The 19,499-nt window shown below is 45.2% G+C and overlaps 2 protein-coding genes across 2 annotated transcripts in view; both read left to right on the plus strand.

Moving 5' to 3' along the window:
* Positions 1-13,567, plus strand: part of MYO3B (myosin IIIB) — a 337,904-nt gene extending 324,337 nt beyond the window's left edge. Inside the window, exon 34 of the mRNA XM_075933604.2 lies at positions 12,345-13,567. The gene's annotated coding sequence lies outside the window, so the exon portion shown is untranslated. The remainder of the gene's footprint in view (positions 1-12,344) is intronic.
* Positions 13,568-16,028: 2,461 nt separating this feature from the next.
* SP5 (Sp5 transcription factor) lies at positions 16,029-18,856 on the plus strand. Its single transcript, NM_001317046.1, is given in 2 exon segments — positions 16,029-16,247; positions 17,013-18,856. Coding segments are annotated over 2 exon segments (1,101 nt in total). The 5' UTR covers positions 16,029-16,196; the 3' UTR covers positions 18,063-18,856.
* Positions 18,857-19,499: the final 643 nt, after the last annotated feature.

Raw genomic sequence — 19,499 nt, forward strand, 5'->3', positions numbered from 1 at the left:
AAAATGCTAGCTGGCAGTTTGTAACATAAATCCCTTACTACAGTGTACTACAGTATTTGTTTGGAATGATTGCACATTAGAACAATGTCTTTTGTGCCTTGATTGTTCATTTCATTTTACTGTCATCATACTGAGCTGCATATTTTTAAAAACAATATTTTACCATCTGTAGGTCATGAAAAGACAGATGGACATGAAGAAACTCCACCTACAGCTCCTTGGCTGAATGCCACTGCCTGCTTAGTGGCAGAGAAATCCCTTCCATCTATAAAACTAAATGTCCTTAAATATGCTCCATTATAAAAGCTTTTTAGTACTGGAATGTATTGATCTAATACATTTGAAACATTTGCAGTTATTTTAGTGAGCACAAGTAAAACAAACTATTCTTATCAGAACTGCTGTATTACAAACGCCACTTCAGTTACACTGAAGTTAATCTGCAGTTCTGTTACAGGAAACTCATCCTTATTAAAGTAACATTAAGTGCTCCTTTTTATTGATCTGCTCCTTCAACTTAATGATAGGAACTTACTGATGTTTTAATAATAACCTTACAAGCTTTATCTCATTCTGCTTTACTGTGTGTTACTGAAAGATTCTATGGAAACTAACTTAGCATAAACATTTTGCAGATGTCTTTAAAGACAGGGGTGGGGGGAGGAAGGTTCAGTTGCACTGCATGTTAACAAAGATAGCTGAAAAACTACAAGATAAAAGAGAGCCTCGAGTGTGAACATCAAAGAATTGTTAATGACAAGAAATACCATTAGCGTTAGCATCCCTTTTGTTTCAACCCCCTCACACCTGCAGTGTGTTGCAGACTATGTTTTTGTTGGCACATGTGAATTACCTCCATTAGCATTTATAGAAAAGTGGTTCAAAAACAACAGAAATGTACTCTTGGTCCCTGCTATTGCTCCAAAAAAATCAGATATTATTTCTCTGTGGGTTTCATTCAAGATACTGTCTTTGCTGCAAAGGAAACTATAGAACCAGTATTCCATTGACTGCAAATTATCTTGGTTGAAAGAAGAGGGTAGCTTTTGTTACTGAAAAGAGACTATAAGGAACTATGAGAAGCACACATAAGAAGCTCAGACATTAGCAATAGCAAAATCAGAGCGTGAAATTCAGATTAGTCCTCCGCAGGCTGTAAGAGGAAGGGGGTATTGGAAGACTTGGCATGGCTAAAGGTGTAACCTGTTTCATTTGGCCCCTGAAAATTTTTAACAGATGGTGGGACCAGCTGTCTTTTTCAGCCATTTAATAAACTCTTTGGTGGTAACAGTTTGAGAAGTGAGCGGATTGAGTTTTAGGCCAGAGGAAAAAATAAAGAAATCTGTCCCAATTGTCTTTGCCAAGTAGTAAAGTCCAGAAACATTAGGAACACTTAAGTAAAAATCTAATTGATGACACTGTCCTGATTATCTTTTTTAAAGGGAAGAGGATAAAAATCCCTTTAGCACAAGTGGATCACTGCATGCAAAATGTGTATAACATTATTCTTATCTTTATCTGTCATTTTAATTTCAGTCCTTGCAAAAGAAATCACATAATTAGAAATTTTAAATGAACTGCAGAATGAGAAATTGACTTGGTTTTTAAGACCCAAGTGTCTATCAAAATGACCTGTTTTATTGAAAAGACATGACTTGCCTCAGATAAGGTTCAATCTGAATAGATCCATCAATGAACCTATCCTACTTACATAACAAAATTATCTAAAATGCCAATGGAGATGCCTTTTTAGGTTTAGATAATACTCAGAGATCTAATATGAACCGAAGTCGTACATGAGTTTTTGTTTGTTAGCATGAGATCTTACAAAAATATACAATTGCAGTTTTGTTTCTTTTCTTGAGATAATTTTTTAAATTAACATTTCCAACACAACAGTTAAATGGCAACTCTTCAATTATATGAGAGATGTTATTTATAAAGCATGTCTAGCGTCTTTGAACAGAACAGTTCTTTTTGCACATTTACATGATACCCAGCTGAGCAGCCACCCCTTCTATTTGACAAGGACTTTGTTCTGCCTACAGGCCTATTATAAGCCCCAGATTGTTTGCCCTTAATAAATTGCAACAATAAGACAGAAACCTCTTTTCAAATTAGGAGATACAGGACATGTTCTCTACATAGCTACACACATGATGTTTAATAATGACAACAGAAACAAACCTTGCAACTTGCATTTACCCTCCTCACAGATCTTTTTAGTTAAGGCTAACTCAGAAAGAGTGTCTTCTTGCTGTACAGGTGACAAAAATCTAGAAAATACAGCTAGGGTAAAACAAGTCTGTCTTTCTAGAATGATTTATTCTAGAGTCACATGGTTTTGCACCATTTCACAGTGTGAAATATAATCCATATAATGCCACACAGAGATTAATTGGGCCTAAAATGGAAAGAAATATGCGCACAATAGAATTTATAGCACAACAATATACTGTAGCATGATTTCATATTAATGAGAGAAAACTGTGTAAGATTTAGTTTAAAACTTGATCCTCTTCTCCAATAAGGTTGAAATTCATCAGTTTGTCTGTCTATCTGTCTCTATCTGGGGCCTACATTAAACTGGAAAGACCTGCACTAGAGTCTGGCCTAGAAAGAGAATATAAAGTATCACTACTGCTTTTGATAATCGAGAGTCTGCTTTGGTTCAAGTGTAGGGGCTTGTGAAGCCACATTTGGAAGCATGAACTGACAACTATGATACATGTGTGTAATGGCCACAGATTGTCCAGTTACGTATATTAGATATAAACCCTATTCTTAGGTATAAACCTATACATCTAACAGATTGCCCAGCTAGGTATAAGTTTCTGCCTTATTGGGCTTTAGGCCACAATATATTCTGCATATTTGCTGTAGCGACTAGAAAATTCCAACAATTTTCAGAGAGCACTTCTTTTGAATCTGTTTGTTAATTATCTTTCCACTAAGAAATTATGGCAAGTAGGCATGATTTTCAAAAGTGAGGAGGGATTTGGGGCCAACTTGCAACACATTAAATGGGCCAGATGCACCTATCATCAAATACCGAATAAGAGTAAAATATATAAGGTTTTATATGTTAGAAACTATCTAGTAGCTCAATAATGTTACCTCTTTTCAGAGAGAAATTTGAGTAGCTGGTCTAGTGCATACATATTTTACATTTCAAAGTTGTCTATTTTTGATTTGCAGGCAGAAATCTAGAGGAAATAAATATTTGAACTGCTTTGATAGAGAAAGAAGGTGCTCTCATTCAATATCTGAACCTTTTGCTGACCAGATTAAAGTACAGTGATGGGGATTTTTCAAATGAATATAGTGCTCATGATAGGTGCTGACTCAACAGAGTTATAGACTAAAGTTCTCTGTTTTCAGGTGTTCTTGAACTATAGACTGTGGCTCTTGGGGTTCTTTGAGGACTTTCCTAGGGAAAGGGAAGGGCAAAGCCTGTGTTTGTGGGGAGCGGCATGTGTGGGGGAGAGGAGAAGGAGACAGTTCCTGGGAATCTTCAGGAGTACAGCTAGCCCCAGGCTCTTCTTGTATGCTCAGCTCAGTCATGGGGAATAGGAAACGTAACTGGTATCTGCTCCCTGAATCGAGGAAAGAAATGCCTCATTTTCTTTCTCACTGAAAGTGGGAATCTGAGATCAAAATGGCCACCATTTTACTTTGTCCTATTCCATTTTGAAAGAAGATGGATTAGAAATGAGAGATGGCTTCCTTCCTCTCAACACAATGAGATAGTGGCAGCCATATATTTCGATCCTCATGCTGCACTGAGCTCAATAGAACAGCGCACTAATTATTATCTCTGAGAGAGGAAACTATTTCTGCTATATTTTAGGGCTTCCTAAAATGCCTATCTCTCTAGTATCCAATTCAGGCGTTGTGAAGAGGAGGATAGTCTGGGGGCTGAGATGGACAAAGCATTGCTGGTGATTTTTAATGAATAGATGGAAAAGTAAGTAGAATCTAGGACTGGGGGATAAAGAGACAGCTGGGAGTGGGTAAAAGGCAGAAAGAAATAATAGAATATGAGAGAGGAAAGATAGGTTGGTGTTAGGGAGGCACAAATAGAAGACATTTAGAGTATGTCTACACAATAGTGTTATTTCAGAATAACTGATGTTATTCCAAAATAACATAGTCTGCGTCTACTCTACAAGCAGTAATTTCAATATAATATTGAGCTGGAGGACTTCGTACTCCAACTCCTATAACCCTCATTTTACGAGGAGTTAGGGAAATCAGAGGAAGAGTGCTCTAACTCAGACTTTCTGCTATGTAGACAGTGCCAAAAGCCGAAATAAGCTGTTTTGACGTAAGCTACGCAACTGACGTAGCTCAAGTTGCGTAGCTTATTTCAGCTTTAGCCCTGCTATGTAGACATGCCCCTAGAGTATATTTACATTATGAGGTAGGGTGTGAGTTTCACCATGCATATACATACTCACTGTAGCTTTCCTGTGAGCCAGCACACTAAAAATATTAGTGTAGCCATAGTAGCATGGGCAAAAGCTAGACACCCTGAGGACAAACCCACCTGACCCTTGTGGGGATAAATTTGGGACAGCTGACTCATGTCACCAGTGCTACTACTGCCCGTACTCTCACAGCTATATTACTATTATTAGAGCATTAGCTCAGTTGGAGATGAGAATCACACCCCTCCCTGATAGTGTGTAGACATAGCCTTATAGTGAGTTATGACAATTATCCCTAACAACTGCTGTGATTAACCCTGTCATATTATTGCATCACCATGAACATTCCACAGGCAATGTATGTTAGAGAAACACTCTTTAAGAGATGCTTGGGAGAGGGTGGTGTGTTTTTTTTAAATATTGGGACTATTTTTTTGAATCATTACACCTGAAAAGCCTAGTGACTTAGCTACCACAAGTCCAAATGTACAACCTCAAAGACAAAGCAAAATCAGAACAATAAAATGTAAAACAACTCTAAAAATAACTAAAGTAGCTTTTCTAAACCTAAAATTGCCATGACAATTTGATATTACAGCTTCTGGGCTAAGTCATGGGTCCCACTGGAAAGGGGGAAAAAATCTCCTCTTTCTGATGATATGAAGAAAATGTTATTTAATCTAGCCTTGCAGAGCCATAAGATACTGGAATTTCAAGGCATGACATTTTAAAAGCTTTATGAGTGAATGTGAGTTTTGGGGGCAATTCCAGCATTAGGTAGAAAAGGAGGAAATATTTCAGGAATAGATGGATTTTTAAAAGTAGTGATTGTTTGATACTGCAAGTTGTGTGGCTATTCGTGTTTCAGAGACATGGAATAGTGGGTAAGTGATGAAATCATAGCTATGTGAGAAATTGTACAGGAACATGATACATAAGATTTACAATGCTCTTTTCCAATTTATCACAGAGATATCACTTACACATATATGTTGTATGCAGATTATCATATGGTTTCCTGATTTATCACATAGCTGTTACCGCCATATGCACAGTGTTTCTATTTGTGTGCTTTGGAGGGGATGAGATATGGGGCTTTCTCTGTTGGAATTCATTCTTTTCTGTGGTAAACCCATTCCTACTTTTGATGGTTTTTGCCCTTGTTGAATGTACTATGTTACACTGAATAGCAAGCATTTTCAAACAAATTGCCTGGTAGAAAGGATACCCCTGGATCCCTCTAACATAAATTTATCTTTTTTCCTTCAAATTAAGCTGGTCAAAAAATACCCACAAATATTGCAAGATCACAAGATATTGTGACTCTACCAGTCCCTCTCTGAAAAAGTCCATCCAGAGCTAATATACCTAGATAAAAATATAAATATTATTATTTATACCATGCCTAAATTATAGTAGGTGTTTTACAGACCATATGCAGTAAATACGCAGTCCTTGTCTGCAGTACAAATGAATCATTCAAATTGGAGGACTGGGAAAGGGATATTTTTATTAAAAATAATAGGTAAATTTGGAACAAAATAATTGATTCCTAGGCTCACAAAATGTGTTTAATCGCAGATCAAGTAAAGTATAAAAAAGAGCAGTACAAGTTTGTTCTCAGTATGCTATGAGTCTCCATTTAATTTAGTTCACCTGGAACTGCCTACAAATTTTGATGCGTAATGGGATTGAAATTCATTCTGTGTAGGGAGGCCACTGAATAGCTGTCATGTGGTAATGATTTTCCATCCCTACTGACCTGACCTGAATTCAATCCTGTGAAAAGCTCCACTACATGTTACCAGGCCTCTGAACCATCCAGACCTGCATGAAGTGGAATTGTGAATTATGTCATAAACTAATGGCTTTAGGAATGTTTGAGTAAGCTAGCAAGGAAAAATTAAATGTCAAAAAACTTGTTTAACAAAGTTGAGGTAGCCCTTTTTGTGCTTCGTGCCCTTCCAATATTTCAAGCTCAGCTAAAAAAAAAAATCTAAAAACCAGGAATTAAAAAAGGAAAGTAATGCAAGTTTACATATCTGAAAACTATATAATACACAGTTAAGAGACATGCCAGTACAACCTTAAATTTTCCCCACCTGGAAAATTTGCCAATGAGCAGTTGCCACTGAGCATTATCTATATTCACTCCAGCACAATTTATTGCGTTTATGCATCTGAATGTTGGAGAAGCTTGGCAAAGCTGTGATGGTGATATAAATAGATGTGGGGAGTTGTTCCTCTTGGGGAAGTGTGTGAGCCCCTCTCCCTGCCACCCCATGTCCCAAGTATGTGTGAAAAAAGGAGAGTGCCTCTGTACCTTGAGGTACCCCATATGCCTCATTTCAGCACCAAGTTCTGTAAGTTGTCAGTAGCCGTGCACTGGAATCAGGTTGCCTGTGGGTTTGTCAGAACTGAGGTGGGATATGAGGTCTGTATGTTTAATGATCGGTCATGAAAGTATAGGCTAGATGAAAACTGATGGGTAAAGGGGAAAGAGTTTTAGTATATGATGGAGGAGTTTTAAATTTAGCAAGTATTTCTGTAAAGCAGGTTCAGTCAGTGTTTGAATGCAGAGTGCATACAAGTAGTTTTACTGTCAATGATTATGGATCTGTGCTATGCAGCAAGCATGCCTGTTCTCAACTCTGCACCCAGAGATGTGTCTTTCCAGATCCTGGATCTTGTGGGAAAAGCTAGAGAGAAGGGCTCAAACACTTCCCCCTGCAGTGGGGCAGGTGCTCTAGATCATGATTAATATGCAAGGGCCAGAAAGAGGAGCTCAGACCACCCCACACACAAGGGGTCAAGCCCCCAGTTCCTTGTTTATACATGGAAGACAAGGAGAGGGGCTCAGACTGTCACTGGAGGGGCAAAGCTCTACCAGATGCTGATTCATGCAGGGAAGAGGGAGAAGAACTCAAACCCCCTCAGAAAAGCAGGGTTCCTAGAGCCCAGCTCACATGAAGGTCCAGGGAGATGTGTGTACCCCTTCCCCCGACTAACTTTTTTAAAATACCCACCTTCTATCCAAAGTAGGAGTGCTGTGGAGTAATGGAGAGAAATCTCAAGGTACTGAAATTAGTTTAAGGAGCATCACAGCCATAGTTTAAGGCCCAGAGATGGGCAAAAAAAGCATTAAAAGAAATAAGTGATTTTGTAAAATTCTGGGGTTTTAAGGCGGGATATATCCACAGGAACTCCTTGTTCAAATGACCTCATATTTGGATTACCCAGCACCATCCCCCTCCCCGGCACACTGCATTTCAAGATAATCCAGTTAAACATGCAGATATTAGATCACTCAAAAGACCCCACTTTTAAATAGAAAGTAAGACTCAACCTTAACTACAGAGGAGCTGGGCTTTTGCTATGTTTAGCAGAAAAGTACAGCCCATCTAGGAGCCACACTCCCTCTCATGCTTCTTGCCAGGGATTCTTGTCAGCCACAGCCCTAACCCTGAGTTACATGCCAGCTTCAGTTCTATCCCTAGCCCAGGTTCCCTGCCTACTTCAGCCTTTCAGTCGCATGCTGCATTTCAAGCACTGCAAATAAGCTGTAGTGTGTCTACTCAGACATAAGCACTTCCTTATAAAGCAAGCCTGGGCAAAACACCTTCCATGGGCTGAATCCAGCCTGCCACGCCACCAGATCCAGCCCACAGACACAGCAGGGAGCCTCAGTCAGACTCCCTGCTTGCCCTGCCCTAGCACACTACTCAGAAAAGCAGCTGCTGGGTTGTTTCACAAACTGTGAGCAAGGGTTAAGGGGGAGTGGTGCTTCGTAGCTGCTCCTATCCCCAGCACAATCCCATTGGCCAGTTTCTGGTCAATGGGAGCTGCCTGTTTCAAGAACAGGCAGCATGCAAAGCACCTTCCTTCCTTTCCTTCCTTGCCTCAGGGTCTGCTGCTCTGTGGGGGCGGGGCAGGCTTTTGCTTGAGAAATGTGTTGAGCTGCTGGCCACAAGTCTCACAGGTAAGTCTCCTGGCCAGAGCCTGCCTCTGACACCCCAGCCCCTCCCTCCCTCAATCCTCTCCCCACTCCTACCTCCTTACCCCACATAACCCAAACCATCTGCCACCCTCCTGAACCCATACCCCCTCCCAGACCCTGCACCCCAATTCCCTGCCCTGTGTCACAACCCAAACCCCTGCACTGTAGTCCCCTGCCCTAGGTCACTACCCAAGCTCCTACATCTCCTGCACCACAGTCACCAGCCTTAGGTCACAACCTAAACCCCTGCACCTCAATCCCATGCCCCAGATCACAACTGCCTCCTTTACCCAAACTCCCTCCCAGACCTCACAAGCCCTCCTGCACCCCAATCCCTTACCCTAAGCTCCCTTCTGCACCCAACCTCCATCCCAGACACTGCATCTCCTCCATTAATATCATGGGATATTGTGGCTCTCAACTACTTTCCAAAATCTTGGAGTGTCCCCCCAGTCAAAAATGATTGCCCACCCCTGTTATAAAGGGTGCCAATCTAAGTGTGAGAGAGAAAATACTGGTTTTCTTAGGATTGCCTGGTTGGAATGGCAGCAGTGAACAGAGGAAGTGGCTAGTTTTATAGACATTGTAATCAGAATCCCCACTAGGACTAAACAGTAGGGAGCAGCAGTTGAAATTGTTACTTACTCTGGCATGTGGTATCTCAATTAACAGAGAGCATAGGACCTCCCAATAGGAGGTCATGAGGATATCAGAAAACTGAGGCAGAAATTTTCCTTTGCCTCTCCTTATATTAAACTCTTGAGATAAGGTAACACTAGCCTAATATGGAAAACTAGATACAACTGCAAATATAATGTTTTTTCTTGAATGTCTGCTGTAGAATTTGATACACAGGGCTATGAAGATTGCTGGAATCAAGTTTTCTGTTGATGTTAAAAAGAACCACACTGGGAAGAACCACCCCAAAATTCACTATAGGGTATGTCTACACTGCAACACTATTTTGAAATAACTAGTGCTACTCTGAAATAACTTAGTCCGTGTCTATACAGCAGTCAATTATTTCAAAATAGTGTCAAAATACTGTCAACCTGGAGGTATTCTGACTCTGACTCCTGTAACCCTCACTGTACAAGGAATAAAGGAAGTTGGAGGAAGAGTGCTCTATTTTGAAGTAAGTGTTCTGTAGATGCTCCCTATTTTGAAATAAGCTATTTTGAAATAAGATATGCAATTGATGTGGCTCAATTTGCATAGCTTATTTCAAGTTAAGCCCTGCAGTGTAGACTCACCCTTAGTGTATAGCTAAGGCTCTGAGGATGTGTCTACACTGCAGCACTATTTTGGGATACTTCTGGTATCCTGAAATAGAGTTTTCCATTTCTTGATAGCGCGTCTGTTATTTTGAAATGTAATCAAAATAATGGGTGCACTATTCCAACGTCCCGGTAAACCTTGTTCCCTGAGGATTCAGGGACTTGTTGGAATAGCAGTCTGTTCTGAAATTTGGCACACTGTAGACAGCACCAAATTTTGAAATAGACTGTCTTGAAATAATATACATAATTTGCGTAACTCAAACTACATAGCTTATTTCAAGCTAGCACCGCAGTGTAGACACACCCTGAGGGATTTGTGATTTCTCTTTCCCCTTATATATATTGTTTTATTTCTAGGTGGCAAGTTATCTCATTCTTCAGTTATAAGCAACTCAATGAAAACTGGAAAGAGAACTTATAAAATCAGCTGATAACTATATCTCATTAAAAAGAATGATTGACACTACAGAATAGCTTTTTCCCGAACCACTCAATGTACCAAATATACTTGGTATGTATAGCAATAGCTATAGGAAAGCAGCAAATCATTATGTCGCTCTGTTTTTATTCAGGCAACCATTCCATTGGCTTCAACAATATTGTTGACTATATAAGAACAGCAGAGGTTGGCCCTGTATTCTGACATTTTGAATAAGAATATTTCATTGTTAAGTTTAGAAGATGGCATATACACCAAAGATGTACACAGGAGATTGCTTAATACCAGTATCCATATACTAAGCACCTGAATGTATTTTCTGGTAGCACTGAGTATTTGATGTTCTTCTGAGCTGGCTTCTTCTAGCTGGTTGGGTAGCTGCATTATATGTTGGATAGTCAAGCAATAGTGCCGCTGATTTGGAGTCATGGTGATGATGAGCTCTTTGGGGTTTTTTAAATTACTCTGAGTCCCAGATTATAGGAAATAATGTGTACATTTTTTCTAAATTACAAAATTCTTCTTTGATTGATAAGCAAAGCTTTCTTGTGTCCTGATTGACTGGTGTAGAAAATAGCATGCAAGCTTTAAAAATATTAACATTCAGGAGCATGATTTGCCTTAGTATTGCATTGCATAGATAGATAGATAGATAGATATCCTATTGTGTGTGTGTGTATGTGTGTGTGTGTGTATATATATATATATATATATATATCTATATATATATATATATATATATATCCTATTATTTGGATATACATATATATATATCTCCAAAGAATAGGCTACTTAGTACTTATGTGTGTAGGTAGATATAGATATAAATGTAACCCTTCAAATGATTTTGCATTTGTGCTGAAACAATGGTACCAGTCCTGCTCTGGTTTTGTTGTGGTTTTGTTTTGGGTTTGTGGAGGTGAGTAGCTCTTGTAAGTTATAGTTATTAAAGTTATATCACACCAAAACCAGGTTTTATTTCTTGCAAACTACAGTAGCTGAAGTTAACATAGCTATTATACCTTGCATCTGAGTCTGTCATTAGTGTGTTGTGCCCATGTCAGATACTGGGGTGGATATTTCACATTGGTGGGCTGACTGGGATGCAGAACCTGCCACCTTAGAGTAATTATCTGGAATAAAGTGATTTTTTCCCCTAAATAGAATGTCCATGCAGGGAGCTATTCTGGAATATATTAAGAACATAAGAATGACCATATTAGGGCAGACCAACAGTTCAGCTAGCACAGTATCTTGTCTTCCAAGGGTGCATCTACACAGCACTCTTACCTTGAAATAAACTATGTAATGTGTGTTACACAAATTATGTAGCATATTTGGATGTTATTTTGAAATAGCTTATTTTGAAAATTTTTGAAATAAGGCACTATTCCAATACATCCCTTATCCCTCCTGCAATGAGTCACTTTTACTAAACTCTGCTTTTATTTAGAAAAGCATTTTGTTTGGGGCAGAACTTGCTTTCTGGAACAGTTTCTCCAAACTCTCCGAGCTCTATCACCCGGCTTGACATACCACAGGCGGTATGTTCTAGGGTCAGGTGTTCAGGAGTTAGAGCAACTGTGCCCTGGACCTTTCCTGGCCATAAGCTTTTTCAAGCCTCCAAGGTAAAGGCAGAGGATATCAGATGGCAGGGGGAGGGAGGCGAGTAATCTTCCCAGCTGGAGAGGGTAAAGTTTGATCTCTTCCACGCTGAAGGTTGAGAACAATAGGAGCTTTCTGCTGGAGCCGGATTTCAAAGGCCCGCTGAGTGACTGCACTGAGGAATACTTTGTTGTAGACCACTGAGGATATCGGCGGATGCCCTTCGCTAGCTTTGTGAGCTGTTCCAAGTGCCCCGTAGCCTGGAGCACCTATAACAAAGCAGGAACACGGTGTAGGACAGGGGCGGGAAATGCGAGCCTTTCAGGCAAGACAAGAGGGGAGTTTCTGGGGGGGGGGCGGGGTGAGGCTGTCTGTGGAAGAGGCAATTAGAGCCTTAACCAGCTCCCTAGACTGAACTCTGCAGGGCCCCCCACTTTTGTAGGTCATGAAGCACTCGGGGTGCAGTGGTGGCCCATGGAGTCTCACTCCCGGGACATGCCTGCCCCCACTGGTCTGCTTGAAGCTAGCTCATTGCTAGCCTGTCTGATCAGTGGCGCTACTGGGCATTCCCCATCTCTCCTCTCTTTCCGCAGGTTGCCTTGGTTCTCGTTTCTCTCTGTTGCTGCCTGGGAAGACGTGTGACCGCGCCCTGCCTCCCCTGACACACACACACACACACACACAGGCGCACACAGCTCCACTCTTCTGCTGGTCCTGGAGATCGCCTCCTACAGGGCTCGCCTTGCTGCTGCTCTCTGTGGCCCTGACACCACGCTGCCTCCAGCAGTCCTGAGGAGAGAGAAAAACACACACGCACTGCACTGGGACAGTTACAGCTGCCGTCTCCCGACTGGGTCTGGCCTTAGCTCTTGCTGCTTTAAAACTCCGTTCGTGCTATTACAGCCTGGTCGTTATGCGGTGGACTTTGGGCTTGCGTGGAAGTGTCACGTTTCATCTGCGTATCTACCGTAGCATAGGTGTTAGCTTTGTAACTCAGATAATAACTGTTTGACCTGACCTCCTCCTATCCCCACGTTGGGTGGGTTTGGGCTTTATTGTGGTTATGGAAGCTTATTCAATTCCACCTCTTCTAAGGGTTGCTTTGTGTATTGTTCCTGGTCTTTGATGTCTCTTTACATTAGGATGTAGCAACAGCCCATTTCTCACGAAAATAGTGTTTTTGTGTAACTAAAATTGACATTTGACCTTGATACCTGTATCTCCTGATAACGGAAACAAATTTCTAAAATAAATATTGTACTTTGATCTTCCAGTCCTGCATATTTAATGACAACTCTGAACGTCACTTCATTAAGAATACTTTTCAGGAGTCCGAAGTGCTCCGAATTTGAACACACATTATTTGTACAGAAAATTACTGCTGCAACATTTCATTATTCCGTCAATTGTTTATTCCGGAAACCAGAAATTCCCCCCTCGATTTTTAAGTCAGTTGCCATGAGGATTTTATGGCATTCGAGTTATGGATTCCTTATGGGAACTTAGTCCGACTTTTTACTGCTTTGCAATGTAACACATTTAGATATTCAAAATACGTGTAGAATAACTTATTGTAAGGGGAAAGGGAAACATCAGGATGATCAATTGCTTAAACAATTCTACCTTTGACTTCCATTTCGTTTCTGAAGTTTATTATTCAAGTTACTTCGTAATCAAAGATACAATTAACGCGGGGAAAAGATCTTAATAGAAATCAGATCCGACTTTGGTGGGGGGTGAGGGTAAAGGGTAGGGACGGTGAAAATGGCATAATTTGACGGGCGTGGTTAATATATCACATCCCCAGGAAGCGTACGTGCCCTCGGAATGGGCAGGAATGAGGATCCACCCATTGTGTGTTGTCACGTCAACTCGATTCTCTTTTTCTGCGTTGAGTTTTGCTCTAAAGTTAAACGGGATGTGCGTGCGTTTCTGTCCCTTGCCTAAAAACCGCAAGTAAGCTTACTCTGGGAGTGTGCGAAGAGAGCCCCGGGCACTGACGTGTAAACGTGTGTGTGTTCAAGTCACATGGGGAAAGCCTTCTCTGAAAAATCCCGGCGTCCCCAAAGGACCAGAGGGACAGCGAGAGATTTCCAGTGGCCCAAAATGTGCGCCTTGCCCCGGGTCTCCAGTGACTGGAGCCCCTGTTGCTGGAGCGCTGGAGCTGCTGCCTTCACTCGCATGTTTTCAATCAGATGCAAACATTTCGCAACTCTCTGGGAGGAGAGATCACACACACGCTAGGCATGGCCAGCATTTGCTTTTAAGTTTGTTCGGGAACTCATGTGTCCCATTACGGGGGTCTTCGTTTGTCACAGCAGTCATAATCCTAAACGAGGGTCCTGGACATCAGCAATTCCCAGCTCCTCCTGGCCCTCTACTAACCAAGAAAGGACAACAGGAAATGACAGCCCTAAAACCTTACTCTACATTTCAGACATAATCTAGCCCCATCCCTCAGCTTCCCCCGAATAATTCATCAAATCAGACGTGTCATCTCTGGAGATTAGCGATGGGGCTGAACCGATTTAGTTTTGGGTGCGTTGTAGTCATTTCCCTAGTGTCACTCTGGCGAAGCACTTACAAGTCCCAGGCAAGAGCCTGGAGGGGGTCAGTGTTGGGGGAGAGGGGTTAGCAGGAGCCGTACTTCTCCCCCGGACTCAATATGGAGCCGTGGGAGAGGACTTGGCACTTTAATCCCTTCAAAGAAACCGATCTAAATTCAAGCCCTACCACTCTGGGAAGCCTTTGAGAGGCCAGCGATTGTTTCCGCAGGAAAGCCAGATAAAGATCTCTGTGTGCTGCCGTTTAAAAAGGCTTCATTTGCAACGCGAATACAATTGAACCCGACGGCTACTGGGAGGATCGAGTTACCTGGGGAAACAGTTACAGAGACGTGAAGGAAGGAGGGCAGGGCACTATCTGCTCCAAAGTGTGTCCAAGTGCTCGGGGAACGTCCTCCGTCACGTGTCCAGCTCAGGGGCTGGCTGTACCCGGGCTGAGAGCGGAGCTGGGGCTGTTTCTACCAGCAGCGAGGAGAGGGGCTTGTGTTCAGTGACACGGCGCGCGGGGCAGGGCCGGAGCAGGAGCGCGAGCTATCTCCCGCCTGGCTCCCGGGCTCCGCGCTCCCGCCCTGTCACAGCCGCGCCCCGGGACAGGCTTGGAGAGGACTGGGAAGCCTGAGAGCAGGCGGGGGCAGATTCACTTCGCGGGGCGGCGTCTTGTTTGCCCCGCCAGCTGCGGGACACAGCAAGAGGCTTCCGCGGAGATCCGAGCAGAAGTTTTCAGGCAGTTTCTCGAGCAACGCTGCCGCCTGTACTGTACTTCAAATAGTTTATCTGAGCCGAGGCACTTTGCGCACCAACTTCCCGCTTAACATCAAAAGGAAACACACAGCCCCAACAAAACCGCTACCGCGAGAGACGTTCACCTCCCTTTCACAGGTCTTTTATGCACCTTTAGATCACTCACCCCCAGCAAAGGGACACGCATTTTCCTAGTCTATAGGTTACAATGTTGATCACACGTTACCAAAGCCCATCATTTTAATTCCGCTCCATCGAGCTCTGCCTTTAGCCCAGCGCCACAGAGACGCACAAGAAATGCACAGAGCCCACATTTCAGTTAATTAAGCCAACGCCAGTGGGGAACCCCCCGTGAGTTTTTTAGCTAAGCCAGAGCCACGGAGTTTGCTGTTCTCAGCTTCGGGAGAGAGCACGAGAGAAACTGTATGGAAGTTTGGCAGCTGGGGTCCCCCAACGCCCCCCAGGTGAACTTGCTGTGTTTATACTGTTACTTTGAGTCATCAAACTCTAACAGCGGAATCCGCAGGCAGATTTCTCTGGAGATAACAAAGACACATTGTCGCTTTAGGTCTCTGCTACAAATCCTTAATTGCACAAAAAAGGCAGCAAGGGGTGGGGGGATCCAGTGTCTTGAGCATCCAATGCAAGGGTCTCCAGGCGGTAAGGGGCCCTTTGATCAAGAAAATCCAATTATTTGTGTATATACATTTCCCACATAGTGATTACTTCATTAATTGTCCCGCCTTTATCTCCTCCCTTCCCATCCCCCCTAATAATCAGTTCTTTTATCCAGACCAACAAACACACCATAGGAGCTTTGTGGATTCAAAGGATTTGCTTTCGCTTCTGAAAGAGCCGCTATTCTTTGATGATTGGGTAGCGGCAAACTTCAAAGCCATAAATCTTCCCTCTGACTGGCTGGCGGCCCAGCAAAGTCCTTATCAAATTCTTGGAGGTGATCCTGGTGCAGTCAGACAGTCCGCGCAGATCTCGCCGCGCGGGGGGGTGGCCCGGACGCGGAGGCACAAAGATCACAGGGAAAGCGAGAGAAAGAAGCTGGGCAGCTCTTGGTCTTCCCCTTGGCGTCTCCATGCCTGGCCACTGCCCCGGGGTCCTCCCCTGGCTCCGGGAGCAGTAACCATGGCCGCTGTGGCCGTCGTGCGCAACGACTCTCTGCAAGCTTTCCTCCAGGTCAGTACCAGCGCCTCCCCAGGCGAGCTCTGCCTGGCTGGGAGGGGGGCGGGTGCGGGGTGCGTCTCTCACGCTGATAACAACGGAGAAAGTTTAAAGTTAGGGGGAGACAGTAGCGCTCCAAGTAACGGAAAAGCAGGGCGCAGCCAGGCTCCTTGGGTCTGTCAGGGCTCCGGGGATCGCGCCAAAGGCAGTACCAGCCCGCAGGAGGCTTGCTACCGCTGAAAGCACGGGTCTCAAGTATACAAAAGAAATCTCCTTTATTGTATAACTCCTCACCCCGGTTGGGGTCCGGTTGGGCCCTAGATGAAGAAGATCCTTGGGGGTTCAAGCCGCTGGTCTGCAACGGGCACTGTAAAAGCCACTCTGGGCTAAGGAGAAGTGTAGGGGGTGGGTTAGCTCTGGGAATTCACTTCTGCAGGCGGCATCTACGGGAGCTCCAGAGAACCCACAGTGCCTGGCGGAAGGGGGGTTAGAGCCGGGCGAAGGGGGGGGGGGGAGACGCTTGTTGTAGCCTGTCCTGCCGCTGACTCAGGCTTCTCCTCACCGAGAGTTTGGCAGAGTGTGAGGAAAGTTTCTTGCCCATGTATTGAGTGACTAGCGCTCCGCGTTCCCCTAGAGAACACACAGAAACTTTCCAGTTCCGGGAGCGGCCGCGCCTCGGGGAGGTGGAAAGGGGAGATGACTGTAGGGTAGGCAGCGGGCGACAGCAAATGATCTGGGAGAGAGGTTAGTGACCGGGTCTTCCTCTATCCCCCACACCAGGATCGCACGCCCAGCGCCTCCCCAGACTTGGCGAAGCACTCCCCCCTGGCTCTCCTGGCCGCCACCTGTAGCCGAATCGGACAGCCGGGAGCCGCCCCTTCGGATTTCCTACAGGTCTCCTACGACCCAGCTCTGGGATCTCCATCCAGGATCTTCCACCCGTGGAGTAGCGAGATGCCGGCCCATTCCCCCGGGGGGCTCCCCCCTTCGCATCCCAGCCTGGGCCTTACCCCCCAGAAGAGCCACCTGCAGCCCTCCTTCGGGGGCGCTCACGAGCTGCCCCTCACCCCCCCGGCTGACCCTTCCTACCCCTACGAGTTCTCCCCAGTCAAGATGCTCCCTTCCTCCATGGCCGCCTTACCCACCAGCTGCCCGCCCGCCTACGTCCCCTACGCCGCCCAGGCTGCCCTGCCGCCTGGCTACTCCAACCTGCTGCCCCCGCCGCAGCCCTGCCGGCAGCTCTCCCCCAACCCGGCCCCCGAGGACATCCCTTGGTGGAGCCTCCAGCAGGCGGGGGCGCCGGGCAGCTGCAGCCACCGCTTCCCGGCCGCCGCCCTGCCCCGGAGCCTAGTGCTGGGCCCTTCAGACCTGGCCCAGTACCAGACGCAAATCGCCGCCCTGCTGCAAACCAAGTCTCCCCTGGCGGCCACGGCCCGCCGCTGCCGCCGCTGCCGCTGCCCCAATTGCCAGGCGGCGACGGGCAGCGCCCCGGAGGCGGAGCCGGGCCGGAAGAAGCAGCACATCTGCCACATCCCGGGCTGCGGCAAGGTCTACGGCAAGACCTCGCACCTGAAGGCGCATCTGCGCTGGCACACGGGCGAGCGGCCCTTCGTCTGCAACTGGCTCTTCTGTGGAAAGAGCTTCACGCGCTCGGACGAGCTGCAGCGGCACCTGCGGACTCACACGGGCGAGAAGCGCTTCGCTTGCCCCGTGTGCAACAAGCGCTTCATGCGCAGCGACCACCTGGCCAAGCACGTGAAGACCCATCAGAACAAGAAGCTCAAAGCCGCGGGGGACGGCGTGAAGCGGGAGGACGCGCGGGGCCTGTGACCCGGGGCGCCGCTCCGCCGTGGAGATTCGGGACCTACCGCCCTGTCTGAGCGACCGTCGCACCCGGAGTCCTGTCCCGGGAGACTGGAGGGGCTGCGAGGCGGGCCCAGCAGCCCTGGGAGGGCCAGGAGTCGCGGGCCCTGGAGTCCTGCCGGTGAGCTGTGGGCTTTGCAGCCTTCTCTCAGGAGGTGCTCCAGGGGTTCGGCCCTAGGAGGAAGATGCAGGACCTGCGCCCGGCTCGGGTGGGGGTCTGGGATTGGAGCCCTGCCCTGGAGGTTTACAGGGCTCCGGGAGGCATTGTCCTATGTCCGCCCCATTGTCCTGAAGGAGCCCTTGGACAAATCCCCTTCTCTGGCTCAGGGCAAAGCTGCGGGAAACACGTGACTCCTTCACGCCTTGCCACTGGCATCAGGATCTTTCTGGCTACTGCTTCGTGGGAGTGAAGTCCAGCTGATTCCAGGACTGTCCCGCTCCCTTCCTGGGAAAGCTCTGGACGCAGGCTGGGCCACAGAATCACTCCCTCCTCCCCGCGATGTAAACGGAGTTTCTTACCATGGGCTCCTCTGAGACAGTAAATAGAAGCAACAGCGTTAGTCTGGACACCTGGGCCTTCATTTCTTTCCGGGGAAGTGACTGAACTTTTGTGTACAGGTTATTTAATAGCTTTGTTTGAATAAAAGTGTTTTTCTTGTCCGTGGCTCCACGGGAGGGTCCAGCATGAGATGTTTCTGTAAAGCGACCTGCAAGTGCAGCGTGAAAATAAATACATTAACACTGGGGTCATATTGAGAAGATCCCACTGAGTCGGTTTCATTTGATCTATTCTTCCTTCTGAAGGCTTTACAAAACGCCGCAGTTTGAAGAACTGTTTTATCGTTTATTTAGTCTGAGCAAACGCATCAGCCACATTTATTTGGTAAACACCCGACTGTTGAAATAGCAAGTTAAGCCACAATCTGTTCCCCACATTTCATGCTCAAAAGTTTTCAGTCTCCCCTATGGAATGCATTGTGATCTACAGGAATAGAAGACTTAACTTCTGTTGAGTGCACTCCATTTAATGCACTCCAAAGTTTAGCAATGTTTAAACTTTAACAACAGAGTGTGAATTTACTATTGCTTTAGGAATAACAGTTAAGAATTGTACTTGGTAAATGGTCTTAAGATGTGGACTCTTGGGCTGATGTTACATTTATTGGTTCCGGTAAATCCAAAGCCAAGCCATGGGCATCAACGGGGAACAAAGGATAAAAATAATTAAATCTTCACAGAGCTGATAGTAAAAACTATATTCTGAATCTGCGTGAAGGTGGGAATTGTCACAGTTAATACACCCTTCTTATATGAAAAGAAATGCATGGCAGCATGATATTGTGCTTCAGCTTAACTAGGTATTTCCTGCCTTTTGTTGGGCTCTGTCACAGCACAATTAAAATA

This window comes from Pelodiscus sinensis, chromosome 7 (assembly GCF_052426305.1).
Source record: "Pelodiscus sinensis isolate ZL-2025 chromosome 7, ASM5242630v1, whole genome shotgun sequence".
NCBI lineage: Eukaryota > Metazoa > Chordata > Testudines > Trionychidae > Pelodiscus > Pelodiscus sinensis.